The 20,936-nt window shown below is 35.4% G+C and overlaps 1 protein-coding gene across 1 annotated transcript in view; it reads left to right on the plus strand.

The window, feature by feature from the left end:
* The window catches only part of AGPS (alkylglycerone phosphate synthase), a 142,390-nt gene that overhangs the window by 101,081 nt on the left and 20,373 nt on the right, over nucleotides 1-20,936 (plus strand). Inside the window, exons 15-19 of the mRNA XM_082466714.1 lie at nucleotides 1,937-2,006; nucleotides 2,855-2,916; nucleotides 6,726-6,815; nucleotides 17,518-17,617; nucleotides 19,742-19,799. Coding sequence (XP_082322840.1) covers nucleotides 1,937-2,006; nucleotides 2,855-2,916; nucleotides 6,726-6,815; nucleotides 17,518-17,617; nucleotides 19,742-19,799 — 380 coding nt within the window. The remainder of the gene's footprint in view (nucleotides 1-1,936; nucleotides 2,007-2,854; nucleotides 2,917-6,725; nucleotides 6,816-17,517; nucleotides 17,618-19,741; nucleotides 19,800-20,936) is intronic.

Consider the following 20,936-nt stretch of genomic DNA (forward strand, 5'->3'; position numbering starts at 1 on the left):
CAGATATTAGAAGAGGGTCTAAAGAAAAATGGCTTGACCTGGGACTTCAGAGTTGGACTTTTTCTCATCCTGATATATTAGGATGCTATATCTTATATCAGTAGGCCTGATATAGGAGAGACAGGCCTACTTAACGTTCATACCTGTTACTTCTCACCAAGTACATACTCAGAATGCACCTGAGTGTGATTCCCAGCAATGGTCTCTTGCACCCTTTCCTAGTCTTCATGCTCCTTTCCTTTCCTTCTACCTGTAGGCCTAGCATGAACTGTGTCTTTCCTAGATCAGTAGGGTTTTTTCTCTCTTGGAGTTAGTGTCTGACTCAGATTCATATCTACCTGAGGTTTGGGTTCATCTGTTTTCCTCCAGGCACCTGCCACAGCAATTTTCTGACTAGTTTACTTTTTGTTTTGGAACTTTATTTGACTCCCTACCCCAACGTCACATCCATACACATCTAACCCAGAATTGTCTTCTGTTTCTTCTTACTTTTCAATCTTAGCTGCTTGACCTAAGTTGTTTTCTTTGCTCATTAACATTCTAGTAACAAATGCCCCCCTTCATTTCATTATACCCTTTCCCCATGTAGTTCTAGACTAGAGCTGCTCCTGTCAAGTCTTTGCCATTCCTTCTGGATGACACTAATTCGTGTATATCCAACTATAATACAAAGTCAGGAAATCTGATTTAGCCCATACGTCCTAGCTGAAAATTGCCTTACAGTATTTGTGTAGAACAAGGGTACATCTACATTGTATTACTTACTTACTGCCAAATTCAGGCAAAACATCGGGGAAAGAAAGGATTTAACTGTAAGGCGTTAACTGAATTCATAAGAGAAATGAGAAGAGGCTCAAATCACAGAGATTCAAAACCTGAGTCTTAAGCAACACCATGGTTAAGGGCTCAGCATCCTGAGACCAAGTAGGTGCAGTTAGGGTATTACGAAGAGAGACATAAAAATTAGCCATCAATCATGACTCAAGGAAGCCACAAGAAAAGATATTTTTCCTTTTATTCGTTTTTATTGAGGAATTTTTAGTGGGTACTTTGAGAATTTGGGATAAGTTTTATTTAGTTGACTAAGACTACTTAAAATTTAATTTCTGCCCAATGATGGAAAAAAGCAAAATTAAAAACTCTCTACTGAAGGTAGTGGAAATCAGTAATCATTCATAGTCTTTTTAAATTAGAATGACTTTAACAAAGCAGAGTACTTGGACTGAAATATATGTTATATGGGATTGATTCTAACTAGATCACCAAATACAGCTTCTGTACAAAGCTACTTTCCAATTGAAATGGATGTGTTCATGCTGTTGCTCTTGTACTTGCCTGTATGTTGCTTCATAAATTTTAATGTATCTGTGTAAGTATGTTTTGTCTGTCTTTTAAATCATAAATCCCATAAAGTAAACACCATGTCTAATACTCCAAATACTATGTGCTCAAGTATTCAAGAAACTTCTCGGTGTTTGGAAGATCCTAGTCAGTCACTGCAAATCTTTATATATGAATAAGACTATAATACATGAATATACAGGTAAAAATATAATATGAGTATAAAATAAGAGTATTTTAAGTATCTTGTTATGCTTGTGACGATTATTTAAGCTTGTTTCTCGTGGCTAATTCTCTGTTCTTTTGACAGTATGAGTAGAAGTAGTTGAGTTCATATCAGTCAGTTTTACTAGTTTGGTAGATATAAAATTAATTACCAAACTGAATATTAAAAATATTTTTGTTATCCAAGACTAATCTCTTGACAGCTCATTGATACATTTATGATAAATGAGATTGAAATAAAAATGAGATGTAAAGTAACATTTGTTAATCTGTTAAGCAGTTATCTTGAGGTATTGTATCAGTTTGGTTAGTTTTATATATTTTTAATAGTTCATTTGAAATGTATTGACAGTTTGTTCTTTAATTACAGTGGATTGGCAGCTGGAGAAGATAATGGACAGAGAGGTTATTTGCTGACCTATGTCATTGCATACATTCGAGTAAGTTATCTCACATTTCCTTTATCAGTTTATGTTGCAAACAATACTTTTTCTATAAGTGAATAAAATTATTTTCTTTATTTTCTTAAATTTTAACCTACTGTAATTTAGCACATCATTGTACTCATATGAGTCCAGGATTTTTCTACCTTATAAAATTGTCTTTCATACCTTTATACTTCTGTGGTGGCTTATGAATTGCTCTTTCTAGTTTTGATACTAAAACAGAATTGTACTGAGTAAAAAATTTAGTATTATAAGTTACTTATCATATAAGCATTATATCTTGTATGCTATAAAATATATTTTCCTAGCCGAAGTGGTTCCAGATAGTCTATCTATTTAGTCACTACAAAGAGAGACACTATTTTCTAATTTATTTTTAAAGAAAAGTTGACTTTAAAGGGTATCTTTTCCTTTCTCTAGTCCCTCCTCCCCCAACTTCCCTATCTCCCTGCTCCTTTGATCCTGATGATAACTTTTTGGTATTGGTTAATTTGCTCTTTAGGCCACTAAAAATCTGTCCTGCTAGTATTCTCTGCATGTACATAGACAGTTTCTGGATAGAGACTCCATTCATTAGAGAAATATTTGAGTTCCTTCCGTGTGTCAGACACTCTGCCTGGTGCCAAGGGCACAGAGGAAAACAAGACAAAGTTTCTGTCCTTCTGGAGATTATATCTCACACTTGGGGCCACTTTCCCATGCTCTTTTGAGGAAGATAGTAAAGAGCCCAGGAGGTTGAATTAGAAACATGAAATACTAATAATGAACATGAAATACTACTAATATTATGGACTCTTCTGCATCTGTTGTAATTTCTTAATTTTGTGTATATGTCTTAACAGGATTTGGGTTTGGAATACTATGTATTAGGGGAATCTTTTGAGACTTCTGCTCCTTGGGACAGGTAAAATGAAATAAAATGCCTGATATTATTAAAATACGCTATACAATTGCTGAAGTAATTTATTGTGTGTGAATATGTAAACTTTTAAAATTTTGTAAGGAAACGTTGAAACAAGGTAATCACTTTTATTTAACTTAATATCTTCATCAGAATGTCATATTTGCAAGCCATTTTAAAAATTTTAGACAGATTTGTCCATGTCGCATAGAAGGAAGTTATTACCGCAGTTTACATTTTAAAGAATTTTACTGAACACTAAATGTCACTATGTGATTTTACTTAGCTTTGATTTAAATTCTTAAATGGTTAATATGCTTAAATGTTCTCTAAAAAGTCCCCCCAAAATATAACCTTCTTTTGTAGTATTTCATTTAGCTTTTGATATTTGTATGTACACTGTTAAGCAAGATCTTCACTTGAAATTAAGTGATTTCTGAAAGAAACCCAATTTAAGAAATTATGTATAATTTCTGTTTTTAAATTATACACATATATACATACAAATATTGGTTAAGGAATTAATAATAAAAACTGATTAGGAAATATGAAGTGGTTTTATTAAAGATAGACTTGTGAGTTAACTCAGTAATAAAAAATTCTTGAGGTTGTTAGTACGTTTTTATTCTAGTATACCTTACATTTTACTTTTTCTTCATAAAATTTACTATTTTAAATCTATAATAAAGTATATAGGATATAACAAATCCCCCTGAATATACCTGTTAGATGTTACTTATCTTAACATTTTTGTTCTACCCTAACCTCTTTTTTTCCTCCCCCAGAAAACTTTTTACTTTTCTACATTGTCTTCATCTACTGTGGGTTTTGACTTTTGCTGTATTGATGCTCACAGTCCGTGCCTTGTAAGACAGCAATCAAATTTATAGGATCAATATTTTATTCACAGCATTCAATTTTTGATGCTAAATTTTAATAAGGGGAATAAATCTTATAAATAAAAAAAATTATCACTTCATCAACATCTGACATGTTTGAACAGCAGATATAGTTTGGGAGCTGTTCATAGATGTCTCAGAGACCATTTTAGTCTTTAATACCTTTTCTTGCTGGGGAAAGTGGGTTAGTGTAGTGTTACTTCTTCAGTAGTATGAATTTCCTTGTCATCAATTACTACTTACCTATGATCGCCATTTTGTCTTTAAATTCTTCCAACTGTGGAAGCTAGTCATGCACTATCTTTTCATTTTTCTTTATACTTTCCTTGTATATTCTTAAATACTTTTTTGACCCACTGACTATATCTGTTTTATACAGGGTTACGTACTTGGTTTTCATTTAAAACAACGTCTTCAACTGAAGTTTTAATAAATAAAATTAAGGGAAAGCAGCTGTATTCCTGACATAAAATTTACTTGTTACCATTTAGTAACTTGCTTTCTCTTACAAACCTTTAGCTAGGTAGAGACCTTGTTTAGCAGCAACCCATGGGATCAGGGTCTTCAACCCTCACACATTATTAGGTTGCTTGGCCTTTTCATGCATAAGTTTCTTAAGGGATTATTGGTCTTACTTATTTTTATGTATTCCTCTCTGGCCCTAGCACAATGACTGCACCTATTAGGTGCTCAGTGAATATTCTGCATAGAGTCCTGTGAATGAACTATGGAATAGTGTAAGAATGTAGCCTATAAAAATAGCTGCCTAAGAGGTCCGAGTTGGAGATTTGAAGATTTTAGAGACATCAGCTTGAGATTTGTGATTAAAACCAAAGGAGATATACAAACACTTAACAGGTAAATGGATGAAGAGAAAAGAAAGAAGGCCTGAGAAAGAAGTCCAAGGAGCCCCAACATTTAAGGGATACAAACAAAGGATTCATTTAAGTTGTACAAATAAGCGCTAGCAAAGGAGATTGGGGAATAAAATCTAGAATATTTGGAGGAAAACCAGTGCTGTGAGAGGAGCTGAGGGAAATTTTTTTCAAGGAGGAAATGGTCAATAGTGTTAAATTTGCTAATAGGTCAGGTAAGAATTTAAAAGTATACACAATATGGGACTTCCCTGCTGGTCCAGTGGTTAAGACTCCTTGCTTCCAGCGCAAGAGGCTCAGGTTCGAGCCCTGGTCAGGGAACTAAGACCCTGCATGCCACACGGCCAAAAGAAAAAAAGGTATACACAGTTTTGTTTACTTCCTATGTAGTGACTGGTCCAAATGGACTGCATTGACCTTTGCATGAGTTCTGTGAGAAAATACTTTCAGAACTCCATACAAATAATTTCTAGAAAGTACCTCATTCAAGTAGCACTTGAATTCTGTTTTCTAGAGTCATGATAAAGAACTTGTTACTTGTATAAATTTGTGATATTCATGAACTCCTGTAGATATTAAAGTTTAGTAGATTTTATTTATATTTAAAATTTTATTTATTTATCTGGTTGCGCCGGGTCCCAATTGCGGCATGCGGGCTCCTTAGTTGCAGCATGCGAACTCCCAGCTGCAGCATGCATGTGGGATCCAGTTCCCCGACCAGGGATCAAACCCAGGCCCCCTGTACTGGGAGCGCGGAGTCCCATCCACTGCACCACCAGGGAAGTCCCTTTATTTATATTTAAAGTATCTGTTTTGTAAGTTGGATTTTCAAATTAAAGACATTAAATTTCAATAATCTAAATACTTTATGAAAGATTTTTAAGAAACACATATCCTTACCATTCTATAAATAAGGCATAGATAACATTGATAAGTTGTATCTGCCTGCAACTCTCGCAGAATAAAGCAGAACTTAACTTGAGTGCTGTTTTGTAAAGTCAGATTTTATAAAACTTTCAGACACTATAAAAGTAAAAATTGACATGCTAATAAAACACTAAAACCTTTTTCAAATTTATATTTTAATCATTTATTCTTTGTTCTTATTGGAAATATAGATAACTTTAATGTGTTCAATAAAGCATAATCCATTTAAATGTTACTGTTTTTATCTAATTGGGCCAACCTTTTAAGTTTCTTTGGTATCTTTTCCTTTCTCATGATTCTAAACAGACCAAGGTTTAAAATGCAGAATCAGTGTCAATATGTAGCCAGGATATTTATTGGAGAATAAAATGGCTGATATATACTTTAAGAGTTTTATTTTCCAGATGAAACAGAATATATGGTTGTAACAATGTGTTACAGCTCACATTAAAAAACAGATTAATATTGTTAAATATTATCAATCTTCCCTCCCCTTTAAGAACTATGCCTCACTTGTCTGTTTTCATTGTTCATATTGAACATATTAAACAGTCTAGCATAACTTTACACATAGTTCATGTCCAGTAAGTCTTTGTTGAGCTGGATTTTAGCTTAGTGCTTGAAAATAGGCTGTTGAACATTTGGTATAGCACTATGATTATTAATTAAATTATTTTTAAATTAAGGAAAACTTCTTAGATGGGATATAGGTTGGTATTCCTATAACCCAGAATTGAATTTTCATTAACATTTTCTTTAGAGCTTTTTAAAAAGCTTTTTTTTTTTTTTAAAAAAAGCTTTTAGAATCTTGTAATTAAATTTATTTTGAAATTGGATTTTCCTTAGCTTAGCAAACTGCCTTCAGGAGACTTGAGTATGCTCCTCTGCCTTCTTTCTTTCCTGTGACAAAAAGGGAAAGGACTTTGCTCCCTTGAAGTTATGAATGGAAGGCCAGTTTGAATGATCAAAGCTCTTGTTCATTCTTGAAGGAATGAGTATGAAAGTTTTAGTTAAGAGAATTTCTGACTTGAATATGCTGATAAACCAGCAATAATTAGATTTTTTATAATTATGTGAAAACTTAATATTGTATTCAATTATTTTTTTCTAGGGTTGTAGATCTCTGTAGAAATGTAAAAGAAAGAATAACAAAGGAATGCAAAGAGAAAGGTGTTCAATTTGCTCCTCTTGCTACATGCAGGTGAGTTTTTTTTTGGTTGTTGTTCTTATACTACTTCTTCTGAAAAAAAAAAAAAACTGTTTTTTTTTAATTAATGGAGAAGTGTAATTTGTGAGCTGAGGAAAAGCTTCAGTCTGTTCCACTTAGCAAGCTTTCCTAAACTTCACTTGCCACCTTGTTAGGACTGTGCCACTAGGATTTTTACAGTAGTCCTGAGCCTGATAGGAGTATAACACCCTTTCCTAGGAGTAGAACACCCTTCCATGAGTGAGCCTTCTACCCTGTCTGGACAGCATAATGGTAAAGAGCCAAATGTCTGAGCTGCTGGAGTAAGAGAAGGACTCCTTCATTCACTGAAACTATAAATTACACATGTGGTCAAGAAACTATAAATTACACACACATTCAATGTAGCTCTTTCTTTAACAGAGAAAAGGCACTTTAACCACTTTGTCAGTTGTTGATTAAATCAGTGGGTATGCAATATAGTAATGAGTGGAGCCAGAAGATCCAAATGAAGATTAACTTGTTGCTTTCTAATAGATCTTTCTGTGAAAACAGAAATGTTCTGTATCTGCCCTATCCAGTATGATAGCCACAGCCACATGTGGCTGTTTAGCTGTTGAAATGTGGCTAGTATGACTGTGGAACTGAATTTTAAATTGTATTAATTTCAAATGATTTAAATTTAAAATGCCACATGTGGCTAGTATCTTCCATATGGGACAGTCATGATCCATACTGGAGCACAGTTAACTGATGATCTTGTCGTCTCTTAGTTAAATAGCAGGAGCCCCAAAGGAGGTTTTCTTAAGAAGGGGCACTTTGTGTTCAATCTTTTGATATTAATTTTCTGTGTGAACACCGGAAGATTAAATGTATAAATATTGAATTGAGCATTTGACTTCTCAACAAAAGTTGTCAAATTAATTAGAATAGAGAATAAAGGGAAATTAGGACAGATCATGAGAAGGGGAACTTTATAGTAAATGATACAGTACTAATCTAGCACTTTAAAATTTATTAAACATTCTGTATTATATAACTGCTTCTCTTTTTTTCGCTGTGTGTGTGTGTGTGTGTGGTTTTCAGGAATATAACTCCAATATTTAGAAACAAACAAAATACTTACAATATAAGCATGAATAAAAGTTAGGTAATTTTGGAATTAATGTAGTATCTTTATTGTTAAGTGTTGGACCCTGAAACAGCAGTTGTGCTTCAGCACAACAGCATTTCTGTATATTTCTATTCATGATGATTGTTCTTTTGATTAGCCTGGAACCACTTGATATCAGCCTAGGAAAGCAGACCTGGGCCTTCCTGCCTACTGCATCACCATGGCAACTTCTTAGTTTTTAAATTTCTTTGTTTTGTAACATTGCATGTGTCTAAAGAGTGAAAGCACTGTTCTGCTATTTATTAGGAATTTAATCTCTTGGAGCTCTAAGTTTATCATTAGTAAAGTAGTGGTAGTATATCTCCTTGAAGGGACTGTTGTAAGAATGAAATGAGAAAGCATATAAAGGGCTATATAAATGCCATCGTATATATTATTGTGACATAGTTACATGAAGGTTGAGGTAGACAATCCATACTAGTATTAGTATGGAAAATTTGGATATTTGTTTTTCTTCCTTAATGACAAATCCTCATGAAGGCATCCAATTGTTAGGCCCTCTTGATATGTTAACAGAGCATGATAATTTCTGTATATTTGCTTTGCAAGACTAGAAATACTTCTGTGCTCTTTAAACTGGAATCTCTTCTGTGATTTTTTTTTTCCTTTTTTTACATTCTCCCATCTTCTACTTTCCTATTACCATATTATGTTTCTTAATTCTACTTGTTGCCCCATAGGGACAGATATCTTTTACAATTAGCTAGATGGTACTTTCTTTTTTTTTTTTTAATACTGAATTTTTTTTTTAATTTTTAAATTTTATTTTATTTATTTTTTTATACAGCAGGTTCTTATTAGTCATCAGTTTTATACACATCAGTGTATGCATGTCAATCCCAATCGCCCATTTCATCACACCACCACCCCCACCCCCTGCCACTTTCCCCCCTTGGTGTCCATACGTTTGTTCTCTACATCTGTGTCTCAATTTCTGCCCTGCAAACTGGTTCATCTGTACCATTTTTCTAGGTTCCACATACATGCGTTAATATACGATATTTGTTTTTCTCTTTCTGACTTACTTCACTCTGTATGACAGTCTCTAGATCCATCCGCATCTCAACAAATGACCCAATTTCGTTCCTTTTTATGGCTGAGTAATATTCCATTGTGTATATGTACCACATCTTCTTTATCCATTCGTCTGTCGATGGGCATTTAGGTTGCTTCCGTGACCTAGCTATTGTAAATAGTGCTGCAGTGAACATTGGGGTGCATGTGTCTTTTTGAATTATGGTTTTCTCTGGGTATATGCCCAATATTAGGATTGCTGGATCATATGGTAATTTTATTTTTAGTTTTGGAAGGAACCTCCATACTGTTCTCCATAGTGGCTGTATCAATTTACATTCCCACCAACAGTGCAAGAGGGTTCCCTTTTCTCCACACCCTCTCCAGCATTTGTTGTTTGCAGATTTTGTGATGACGCCCATTCTAACTGGTGTGAGGTGGTACCTCATTGTAGTTTTGATTTGCATTTCTCTAATAATTAGTGATGTTGAGCAGCTTCTCATGTGCTCTTGGCCATCTGTATGTCTTCTTTGGAGAAATGTCTATTTAGGTCTTCTGCCCATTTCTGGATTGGGTTGTTTGTTTTTTTAATATTGAGCTGCATGAGCTGTTTATATATTTTGGAGATTAATCCTTTGTCCATTGATTCGTTTGCAAATATTTTCTCCCATTCTGAGGGTTGTCTTTTCGTCTTTATGGTTTCCTTTGCTGTGCAAAAGCCTTTACGTTTCATTAGGTCCCATTTGTTTATTTTTGTTTTTATTTCCATTATTCTAGGAGGTGGATCAAGAAAGATCTTGCTGTGATTTATGTCAAAGAGTGTTCTTCCTATGTTTTCCTCTAAGAGTTTTATAGTGTCTGATCTTACATTTAGGTCTCAAACCCATTTTGAGTTTATTTTTGTGTATGGTGTTAGGGAGTGTTCTAATTTCATTCTTTTTCATGTAGCTGTCCAGTTTTCCCAGCCCCACTTATTGAAGAGACTGTCTTTTCTCCATTGTATATCCTTGCCTCCTTTGTCATAGATTAGTTGACCGTAGGTGCATAGGTTTATCTCTGGGCTTTCTATCTTGTTCCATTGATCTATGTTTCTGTTTTTCTGCCAGTACCATGTTGTCTTGATTGCTGTAGCTTTGTAGTGTAGTCTGAAGTCAGGGAGTCTGATTCCTCCAGCTCCGTTTTTTTCCCTCAAGACTGCTTTGGCTATTCGGGGTCTTTTGTGTCTCCATACAAATTTTAAGATTTTTTGTTCTAGTTCCGTAAAAAATGCCATTGGTAATTTGATAGGGATTGCACTGAATCTGTAGATTGCTTTGGGTAGTGTAGTCATTTTCACAATATTGATTCTTCCAATCCAAGAACATGGTATATCTCTCCATCTGTTGGTATCATCTTTAATTTCTTTCATCAGTGTCTTATAGTTTTCTGCATACAGATCTTTTGTCTCCCTAGGTAGGTTTATTCCTAGGTATTTTATTCTTTTTGTTGCAATGGTAAATGGGAGTGTTTCCTTAATTTCTCTTTCAGATTTTTCATCATTGGTGTATAGGAATGCAAGAGATTTCTGTGCATTAATTTTGTATCCTGCAACTTAACCAAATTCATTGATTAGCTCTAGTAGTTTTCTGGTGGCATCTTTAGGATTCTCTATGTATAGTATCATGTCATCTGCAAACAGTGACAGTTTTACTTCTTCTTTTCCAATTTGTATTCCTTTTATTTCTTTTTCTTCTCTGATTGCTGTGGCTAGGGCTTCCAAAACTTTGTTGAATAATAGTGGTGAGAGTGGACAACCTTGTCTTGTTCCTGATCTTAGAGGAAATGCTTTCAGTTTTTCACCATTGAGAATGATGTTTGCTGTGGCTTTGTCGTATATGGCCTTTATTATGTTGAGGTAGGTTCCCTCTATGCCCACTTTCTGGAGAGTTTTTATCATAAATGGGTGTTGAATTTTGTCAAAAGCTTTTTCTGCATCTATTGAGATGATCATATGGTTTTTATTCTTCAGTTTGTTAATATGGTGTATCACATTGATTGATTTGCATATATTGAAGAATCCTTGCATCCCTGGGATAAATCCCACTTAATCATGGTGTGTGATCCCTTTAATGTGTTGTTGGATTCTGTTTGCTAGTATTTTGTTGAGGATTTTTGCATCTGTATTCATCAGTGATATTGGTCTGTAATTTTCTTTTTTTGTAGTATCTTTGTCTGGTTTTGGTATCAGGGTGATGGTGGCCTCATAGAATGAGTTTGGGAGTGTTCCTTCCTCTGCAATTTTTTGGAAGAGTTTGAGAAGGATGGGTGTTAGCTCTTCTCTAAATGTTTGATAGAATTCACCTTTGAAGCCATCTGGTCCTGGACTTTTGTTTGTTGGAAGATTTTTAATCACAGTTTCAATTTCATTACTTGTGATTGGTGTGTTCATATTTTCTATTTCTTCCTGGTTCAGCCTTGGAAGGTTATACCTTTCTAAGAATTTGTCCATTTCTTCCAGCTTGTCCATTTTGTTGGCATGGAGTTGCTTGTAGTAGTCTCTTAGGATGCTTTGTATTTCTGCAGTGTCTGTTTTAACTTCTCCTTTTTCATTTCTAATTTTATTGATTTGAATCCTCTCCCTCTTTTTCTTGATGAGTCTGGCTAATGGTTTATCAATTTTGTTTATCTTCTCAAAGAACCAGCTTTTAGTTTTATTGATCTTTGGTATTGTTTTCTTTGTTTCTATTTCATTTATTTCCGCTCTCATCTTTATGATTTCTTTCCTTCTACTAACTTTGGGTTTTGTTTGTTCTTGTTTCTCTAGTTGCTTTAGGTGTAAGTTTAGATTGTTTATTTGAGATTTTTCTTGTTTCTTGAGGTAGGCTTGTATAGCTATAAATTGCCCTCTTAGAACTGCTTTTGCTGCATCCCATAGGTTTTGGATCGTCATGTTTTCATTGTCATTTGTTTCTAGGTATTTTTTGATTTCCTCTTTGATTTCTTCAGTAATCTCTTGGTTATTTAGTAACGTATAGTTTAGCCTCCATTTGTTTGTGTTTTTTATGTTTTTTTCCCTGTAATTGATCTCATCTCATAGCATTGTGGTTAGAAAAGATGCTTGATATGATTTCAATTTTCTTAAATTTACTGAGGCTTGATTTGTGACCCACGATGTGATCTATCCTGGAGAATGTTCTGTGCGCACTTGAGAAGAAAGTGTAATCTGCTGTTTTTGGATGGAATGTCCTATAAATATCAGTTAAATCTATCTGGTGTATTGTGTCATTTAAAGCTTCTGTTTCCTTATTTATTTTCATTTTGGATGATCTGTCCATTGGTGTAAGTGAGGTGTTAAAGTCCCCCACTATTATTGTGTTACTGTCAACTTCCTCTTTTATAGCTGTTAGCAGTTGCCTTATGTATTGATGTGCTCCTATGGTGGGTGCATACATATTTATAATTGTTATATCTTCTTCTTAGATTGATCCCTTGATCATTATATAATGTCCTTCATTGTCCCTTGTAACATTCTATATTTTAAAGTCTATTTTATCTGATATGAGTATTGCTACTCCAGCTTTCTTTTGATTTCCATTTGCTTGGAATATATTTTTCCATCCCCTCACTTTCAGTCTGTATGTGTCCCTAGGTCTGAAGCGGGTCTCTTGTAGACAGTATATATATGGATCTTGTTTTTGTATCCGTTCAGCAAGCCTGTGTCTTTTGGTTGGAGCATTTAATCCATTTACGTTTAAGGTAGCTATCGATATGTACGTTCCTGTGACCATATTCTTAATTGTTTTGGGTTTGTTTTTGTAGGTCCTTTTCTTCTCTTTTGTTTCCCACTTAGAGAAGTTCCTTTAGCATTTGTTGTAGAGCTGGTTTGGTGGTGCTGAATTCTCTTAGCTTTTGCTTGTCTCTAAAGCTTTGATTTCTCCATTGAATCTGAATGAGATCCTTGCCGGGTAAAGTAATATTGGTTGTAGGTTCTTCCCTTTCATCGCTTTAAGTATATCATGCTACCCCTTCTGGCTTGTAGAGTTTCTGCTGACAAATCAGCTGTTAACCTTACGGGAGTTCCCTTGTATGTTATTTGTCATTTTTCCCTTGCTGCTTTCAATAATTTTTCTTTGTCTTTAATTTTTGCCAATTTGATTACTATGTGTCTCGGCGTGTTTCTCCTTGGGTTTATCCTGTATGGGACTCTGCGCTTCCTGGACCTGGGTGGCTATTTCCTTTCCCATGTTAGGGATGTTTTCCACTGTAATCTCTTCAAGTATTTTCTCTGGTCCTTTCTCTATTTCTTCTCCTTCTGGGACCCGTATAATGCGAATGTTGTTGTGTTTAATGTTGTCGCAGAGGTCTCTTAGGCTGTCTTCATTTCTTTTCATTCTTTTGTTTTTTTAATTTTTGTTTATTTATTTATTTATTTTTGGCTGCCTTGGGTCTTCGTTGCTGCACGTGGGCTTTTCTCTAGCTGCGGCAAGTGGGGGCCACTCCTCGCTGCGGTGCACGGGCCTCTCATCGCGGCGGCCCCTTTTGTTGCAGAGCACAGGCTCCAGGCACACGGGCTTCAGCAGTTGTGGCACGTGGGCTCAGTAGTTGTGGCTCGAGGGCTCTAGAGTGCAGGCTTAGTAGTTGTGGCGCGCGGGCCCAGTTGCTCCGCAGCATGTGGGATCCTTCCGGACCAGGGCCTAAACTCGCGTCCCCTGCATTGGCAGGCAGACTCCCAACCACTGTGCCACCAGGGAAGCCCCTCTTTTCATTCTTTTATCTTTATTCTGTTCCTCAGCAGTGAATTCCACCATTCTGTCTTCCAGGTCACTTATCCGTTCTTCTGCCTCAGTTATTCTGCTATTGATTCCTTCTAGTGTAGTTTTTTTTTTTTTTTTCTTTTATGGCTGTGTTGGGTCTTCGTTTCTGTGCGAGGGCTTTCTCTAGTTGCGGCAAGTGGGGGCCACTCTTCATCGCGGTGCGCGGGCTTCTCACTATTGCGGCCTCTCTTGTTGCGGAGCACAGGCTCCAGACGCGCAGGCTCAGCAATTGTGGCTCACGGGCCTAGTCGCTCCGCGGCATGTGGGATCTTCCCAGACCAGGGCTCGAACCCGTGTCCTCTGCATTGGCAGGCAGATTCTCAACCACTGAGCCACCAGGGAAGCCCCCCTTCTAGTGTAGTTTTCATTTCACTTATTGTATTTTTCATCTCTGTTTGTTCTTTAATTCTTCTTGGTCTTTGTTAAACATTTCTTGCATCTTCTCGATCTTTGTCTCCATTCTTTTTCCGAGGTCCTGGTTCATCTTCACTATCATTATTTTGAAGTCTTTTTCTGGAAAGTTGCCTATCTCCACTTCATTTAGTTGTTTTTCTGGGGTTTTATCTTGTTCCATCATCTGGTACATAGCCCTCTGCCTTTTCTTCTTGTCTATCTTTCTGTGAATGTTAGATTGTGCTTTTGCTGGGTACGACAATAAAATTCTTACATGGGATGTGAGGAAAACATCTTTCTTATACCTTAACTGTTCACGTCAGTCAGAAGAGTATCCTTGAAATAGTCTTTTATGCTTCTTTGTGGGAGAGACACGGTTTGAAGAACATTTCAGGAAGTACTAAGTCAAGTGTGTGTATTAACATCTGTTAGAACAAGTATATTTGGGGTGGAATGTAAAGGCTTAAAATGTGGATTTTAGAGATGTTTGGCTGGGCATTCGATATATCTGAGGGAGGGGAGAAAGGGGCCTTGTTCTGTTTAATAAAAAACTTATAACATGGTAACGCTACTGGTAGCTTAGTGACTGATCTTGGTGACAACCTTTCCAAATTAAAGGAGTAAAAATGTACCTGTTCTTTTTTTTTTTTTTTTTTTTAATTTGGACGTATCTTTAAAAACCACGGTGGGGTGGGGATGGTGGTGTGCTGAATTGGGCGATTGGGATTGACATATATACACTGATGTGTATAAAATTGATGACTGATTAAAAAAAAAATGAACCTCTTAAAGTTCTTAAACCGCAAGAAAAAAAGTGTATTTATTTATATTATCAACCTAAGTTGATACTTAGTTCTTCTCTTGACAATCTAGTCTGTCAAGCCTTTTATTATTATAAAACTGAAAACAAACAGGCCCAATAATCCGAAAGTCATTTGTTAACAGTAAAATCTGAAACATTTAAAATAATAGAATCTATTTCTGTGTAGTTGAGGATTTTTTATTCTTTTGCTTTGTCAAGTGGCAGCTTAACAGATACTCTCCTCTCTTCCTTCTTCTGCCTTACCTCTCTCTTCAGCATCCCTTGAGACTTCTCCCCCTTCATTATGAAAATACCATTGTGATATACCACTACTTACTGAAAGTTATTGGGAAGTAAAATATTCTGCCTTAGGACACCTTCTGTAACAATACTTAAGTCTTGGTTCTTTAGAAGGTACTTACTTATAAGGCCTAAGCATCTTCATTATGTATTGTATTGCAGGTAGATAGAATTGGTATACATATTCTGAATTGCTATGTCATTTATTACATAGCTGTTTTTTTAAGAAGGATTTTCTGGTAAAAGCTGAACGCTCAGCTTCTGTGATCATCTTATAAAACCAAAGTTTAGAATGTGCAAAGTCTAAGTTAATTGAATGATTTTGCTAAATAGGAGTTTTAAATATAGTTTTTATAGCACATACTTGATTAACGCTTAACTATAGTTTGATTTTACTTTAGTTTGATTTGAGCTGATTAACAGTGGCTAAGGAGATTATTCTGTGTTGAGTGTAAATGTTGAATGTGTGAGATGTAATTTTTAAACCAGTTTTTTAAAAAGCTATTCTGAAATTAATTTAAAATAGTTATAGATCTCATTGAAATCAAAGATCCCAAGGAAAAGAATTCAGCTGTAGGATGCATTTATTAAGTTCATTTATTTCATTTCTGTCTTTTAAAAGGTACTTTGTATATTGGAATAGGAATTCTAACCCTAAATTTTCTGAGGAAGTTTTGTGGGAAGGACTTCCTAACCAGTGAGTCTAACACAAGTACAGTACTCCAAAAAGTATATAGCACAAAAATTTTTTAGAAATTAAAGAATAATATAATGACTTTGGCAGCCACACTTTCTCTTGTCCAGATGATTTTGGAAGACATTAGTGTTTACGTGTCTTAAATGATAGAATTGATCTATTAAAAGGTATTAGTTCTGTCACTTTCTGAAATGGCCCCAGATTAAGGTTTTCCCAAAAATGTTATTTTTACTTTGTTTGAGATACTGATCACTCAAGCTTTGTTGTAATTTTAGAAGCCTCCTTATCTACTGAAAACTGAATTGTGTAATATAGCTCTTGGATTTGTTGGAAGGTGGCAATGTTCTATTAATATTTAGTTATATTTTCTATTTATTGATATTAATGATTCTCATATGAGTGATGTATATTTTACTAATTGCTGTAAACTCATTTCATTCATGTATCCTTTAAATTTATTTAGATTTGGTTATTCGTAGTGATAGTGCCCTTGCAGTTAACATGGTTTTCCAATTTTTCTTCAACTTTGTAAATCTGGTAGTTAAAATGTAAACATTCAAGGGATCTTTTTTATGGGTGAATTAACACTAGAAGAAAAACACAGCTGGCAAATTGACAGTAGCATTGTTAAACAGTTCATTTCTTCTGTTCTGAGGCACCTAACATTTGGCCTAAAAGGCCATTAAAATTTTAGATTAGATTCTGTTTGTATTGTGTAGTAAAAAAAAGTATTTCCTCTGTATTTGCTCTTTCTGTTAAGTTAAATTCTTTTTGGGAACCTTTGTAAATTGCATGCAGAGATTTGACTGTGATTACCTTAGCTCCCTTTTAAATGCTTCACCTTAATTACATTTTGAAAGCCCAGATATATATCATGTATATGATTTATTAATCTAACATTCTTGATATCTTTTGCAAATACATATACAACATGCACACATATGGGACCTAGAGTGTAAAACCTTCAGAGATACTATCTTAAGGCCATGTCATTCAATTTGTTTTCAAAGTTGTTACTAATAATGTGAACTTGGTGAAGGTGCTATGTTTTACCCAGTCTGATCATTTTTAGTATTTGAACATTTTTCTTGTTTTCTAGTTTTAAGTTCTCATATGTATTTCTGTTAACTTTGAGGAAGCTTAGAAGACTTAGAATGGACTACCAAGTTCCATGTAGTCTGTTTTGGGGCTGTCTATAACTGCAGTATACTTTGTTAAAAAAGAAAAAAAACCCTTCTGAGGAATTGGAATTTTGTTTATTTCAGGCCAGTTGGAGAAATATTTACATTATCTTAAAATTAAAAAAATTTTTGGGGGTAATAGTCCAGACTTACCAAAAAAGTTATAAAAATAGTACAAGTAGTTCTTAGATATCCTTTATCCAGCAAATCTATTTTCCGTCCACGGAGTAAGAGGGTGGGTAGAGAATGAGATTATGGCTTAAGCAAATCATTCAGACAATCTTGTGTTTAAGTTTCTAGATGTTAAATCTGATTTCACTTAACTTAAAGCCTTGTGGGGGATTTTGTCTGTTTGTTTTTTAGGGTGACTCAGACTTATGATGCAGGTGCATGTATCTATTTCTACTTTGCCTTTAACTACAGGGGAATCAGTGACCCACTGACTGTGTTTGAACAAACTGAGGTAATTTTGCATACCTGAATATAGCTCTTACATTCTTTTATTAATTTAAGTAAACTTTACTATCAGTTTATGAATTTTAGTTTGACTGTCTTTAATAACTTGTGGTTTACCTGGTTGATAGCCCATAGAAATGAGAAACATAATTTTTACACTGGATTGAATACTGAATTAGAAGTCTAAAATTCATATTCCCTATACATATTACAATTAATATTCTAAAATTAATATTCTGTAGCCTGTGATTCTTTGGATGTTACTTATAGTATATAATACCTGATTAAATTAAATAACAGAAGACTACAGGAATCCTTGATATCACTTTGGCAGCCCGCCCAGCTCCATATGGTGACTGCTTCTGAGGTCAGCGGCTCTAAAGCTCTTGGTCTATGTTGCTGTAATTTCCTCATTCTAGGTTTATAATTTTTTTGTTTGCTTAAGTTATATGTAGGCCTTTGAGGTTCATTTGCCAGCAGTTTCTATTACATTTCTTAAATGACCTTAAGTGTCTAATTTTTATAACGTCTTCTGTTTGATAGTCAATATTTCTGATGACAAGTATGCCTAGAGTTGAAGAAACAGACTAGACTGTGGAGGAAGCAGGAGGAGACTGGGGTTTGTTAAAGCCTCAGGTGTCCTAGTGTTAACTCTGTTGCCTGCCAAAGGTAGCACCACAAGATGATTTTCACTGGCACAGTTTTAGACCCAAACCACAGGGTATGGTTGGCTCCCTCTTATGCCTCCTTTTTTTTTTTTTCTTTTTTTTAAAAAAAAACAGCTTTTCTGAAGTATAATTAAGATATAGTAAACTGCACATAATATGTACAGTTTCATGGGTTTTGACATATGTATGCACCTGTGAAATTGTAACCCCAATCAAAATAATGAACATATCCATCATCCTCAAAAGTTTGAGTCCTTTCCTGTCACCTTAGCCTTTTAGTGTTTTGGTATTGCCCTCTGGCTACCCAAAGGCCCCTTCCCCATAGTACTACAAAAATGAAAGTGTTCCTTCTTTCCCAAGCCAAACTGCCATTCTCTAAGTGCTGCTGGTTTCAAGTAGTTATTGCTTTACTTAAAATAATTTGTTAGAAGACATAATCTCTTAGAGAAGAGCTAGCATATGTATGATTCATTTGAAAAACCCTAAATCCTCAGTGATGAGGGTTCTTATAAATTACTTTGCAATGAAATGTGGTCCATCTGTCCCTCCTGAAGGGAGGGCCTTTTCTACTGTGGCCTACCTCTGATGGTTTATACACACCCAAGTAATTCTGGGAGGTTCAGGCACTGTAGGGATTTTACCTCATATCTGTTATATACTCATGAATTGAATGTCATTCCAGTTTCTCTAACCCTTCTTTCACCCTGTACTTCAGTCATTCTATATATTGCTTTAAGTGTTTATCTTTCTAACCTTATTGCTCTATAAGGAGCCTAGTTGGAGCCTAACATGTTAAGAGGATAAAACAAGGTTTTTTTTTTTCACACTTAGATACCCATAAGCCTGAGAAGTAATTTGTCCCAAGGCATTGACCTAAGAAATGTTCTCCATAAGAGTTTTTATCATTAATCCCTGATAGCTTTGTAAGTGATCTTGAGTCTTAATGCCCACTGTATGATATTAGGCGAGTAACTTAACCATCTAAGCCTCATTTTCTTTATCTGTGAAATAGGAGTAATTGAAATTATTCCATAAGGCTTTAGTGAAAATAACTGAGTTATTCCAGGTAAATTGCTTAGTACTTTTCTGGACATACCATATACAGTCAATTAATGTTTGTTGGTATAGTGAGATATTTACTACAGAGTAGGACCTGACTCCTCACAAAACTATTTTTTTATTGTTATTAATCATTTAGTGCTGATGAATTGATCATTTTTCCTTCTTTTTCTTTTCTAGAATCTTGATGTAACAATTGTAGACACTGTGACTATTCACTAGAAAAAAACTTATAAAGCTAGGCTGCATATTTTAATTGTTCTTTAAATACAGTTAACCTAAGAGAAAGGAAAATTAGGCTTCTCGTTTATTATTTAGCCCAGAAAGTATGTATCTCCTTTGGGAGTTGGGTCTTACTCTTTCACCTCAAAGTGATCTATTTGTTGTTTTGTTTCCAAATACAGGCAGCTGCTAGAGAAGAAATCCTCGCTAATGGAGGGAGCCTGTCGCATCACCACGGAGGTATTCTTTTTTAGGGGTAGAATTTCTAATATTCCTACTGTTTAAAATATTTGGTTTGATACAGTGCTGGGGGGGTCATAATATGAGTAATTTGAGAGCTCTAGGGCTCTCTTTGAAGTTGTTATGTCTGTCACTGAGGTTACCTGTGCTGTGGTAGTAACTGACAGAAGCTTGATTTGACAAGCCTGCCTAGATAACAGAAGCTAGACAGCCTTCTGAGTTCTCAGGAACTTCATGTCACCCAAGATTGCCCTGCAAGCCTGGGAGGTATTTGACCATTAGAGCAAAAATTTTTAAAGGGGGAAAAAGAACCTACTTAAATGTTTTTTGGTTTTTTAATAAATTTATTTATTTTATTTATTTTTATTTTTGGCTGCGCTGGGTCTTCGTTGCTGTGCGCGGGCTCTCTCCGGTTGCGGCGAGCAGGGGCCACTCTTCTTTGCGGTGCGCAGGCCTCCCATTGCAGCGGCCTCTCCTATTGCGGAGCACAGGCCCCAGGGGCGCAGGCTTCAGTAGTTGTGGCTCGCGGGCTCCAGAGCGCAGGCTCAGCAGTTGTGGCGCACAGGCTTAGCTGCTCCGCAGCATGTGGGATCCTCCCAGGCCAGGGCCCGAACCCACGTCCCCTGCACTGGCAGGCAGACTCCCAACCACTGTGCCACCAGGGAAGCCCTACCTAGATGTTTTTCAGCCACTATTGGAATGTAGCTAAAGTCAGTTGTACTATATATTGAATAGCTGTTTGTTCTGCCCACCCAAAATTCAGCAAATTAATCAAGGCGGGATATGACAAAATCTTTTTTCAAGATTTTAATGCTGTTTTAGTATTCCTTTTTGATCACTGTAGTATTTTTATTGGAGAGTTGATCACATCAGTAATAAAAATTATGATATATCTACCTATGTTATATCTACCTAGACATATCTACTAGTGTTTTTAATATATCCCTCAATATAAATTGGTGCCTAGAAGATAGATGTGTGTAGATTTTTTTAATTAAAAAAATTTTTTTAGGGAAGTGCATGAAGATAAATGACCACTGAATTTAAAAATTTCAGCTTATACTCCTACTCTGGATTCTCTGTATCCCTGTTTCCCTGTTTGATTTTCCATCATAGCATTTAGCATTATCTAACATG

Source organism: Balaenoptera physalus, assembly GCF_965194825.1.
Source record: "Balaenoptera physalus genome assembly, chromosome: 6".
Classification (NCBI taxonomy): Eukaryota; Metazoa; Chordata; class Mammalia; order Artiodactyla; family Balaenopteridae; genus Balaenoptera; species Balaenoptera physalus.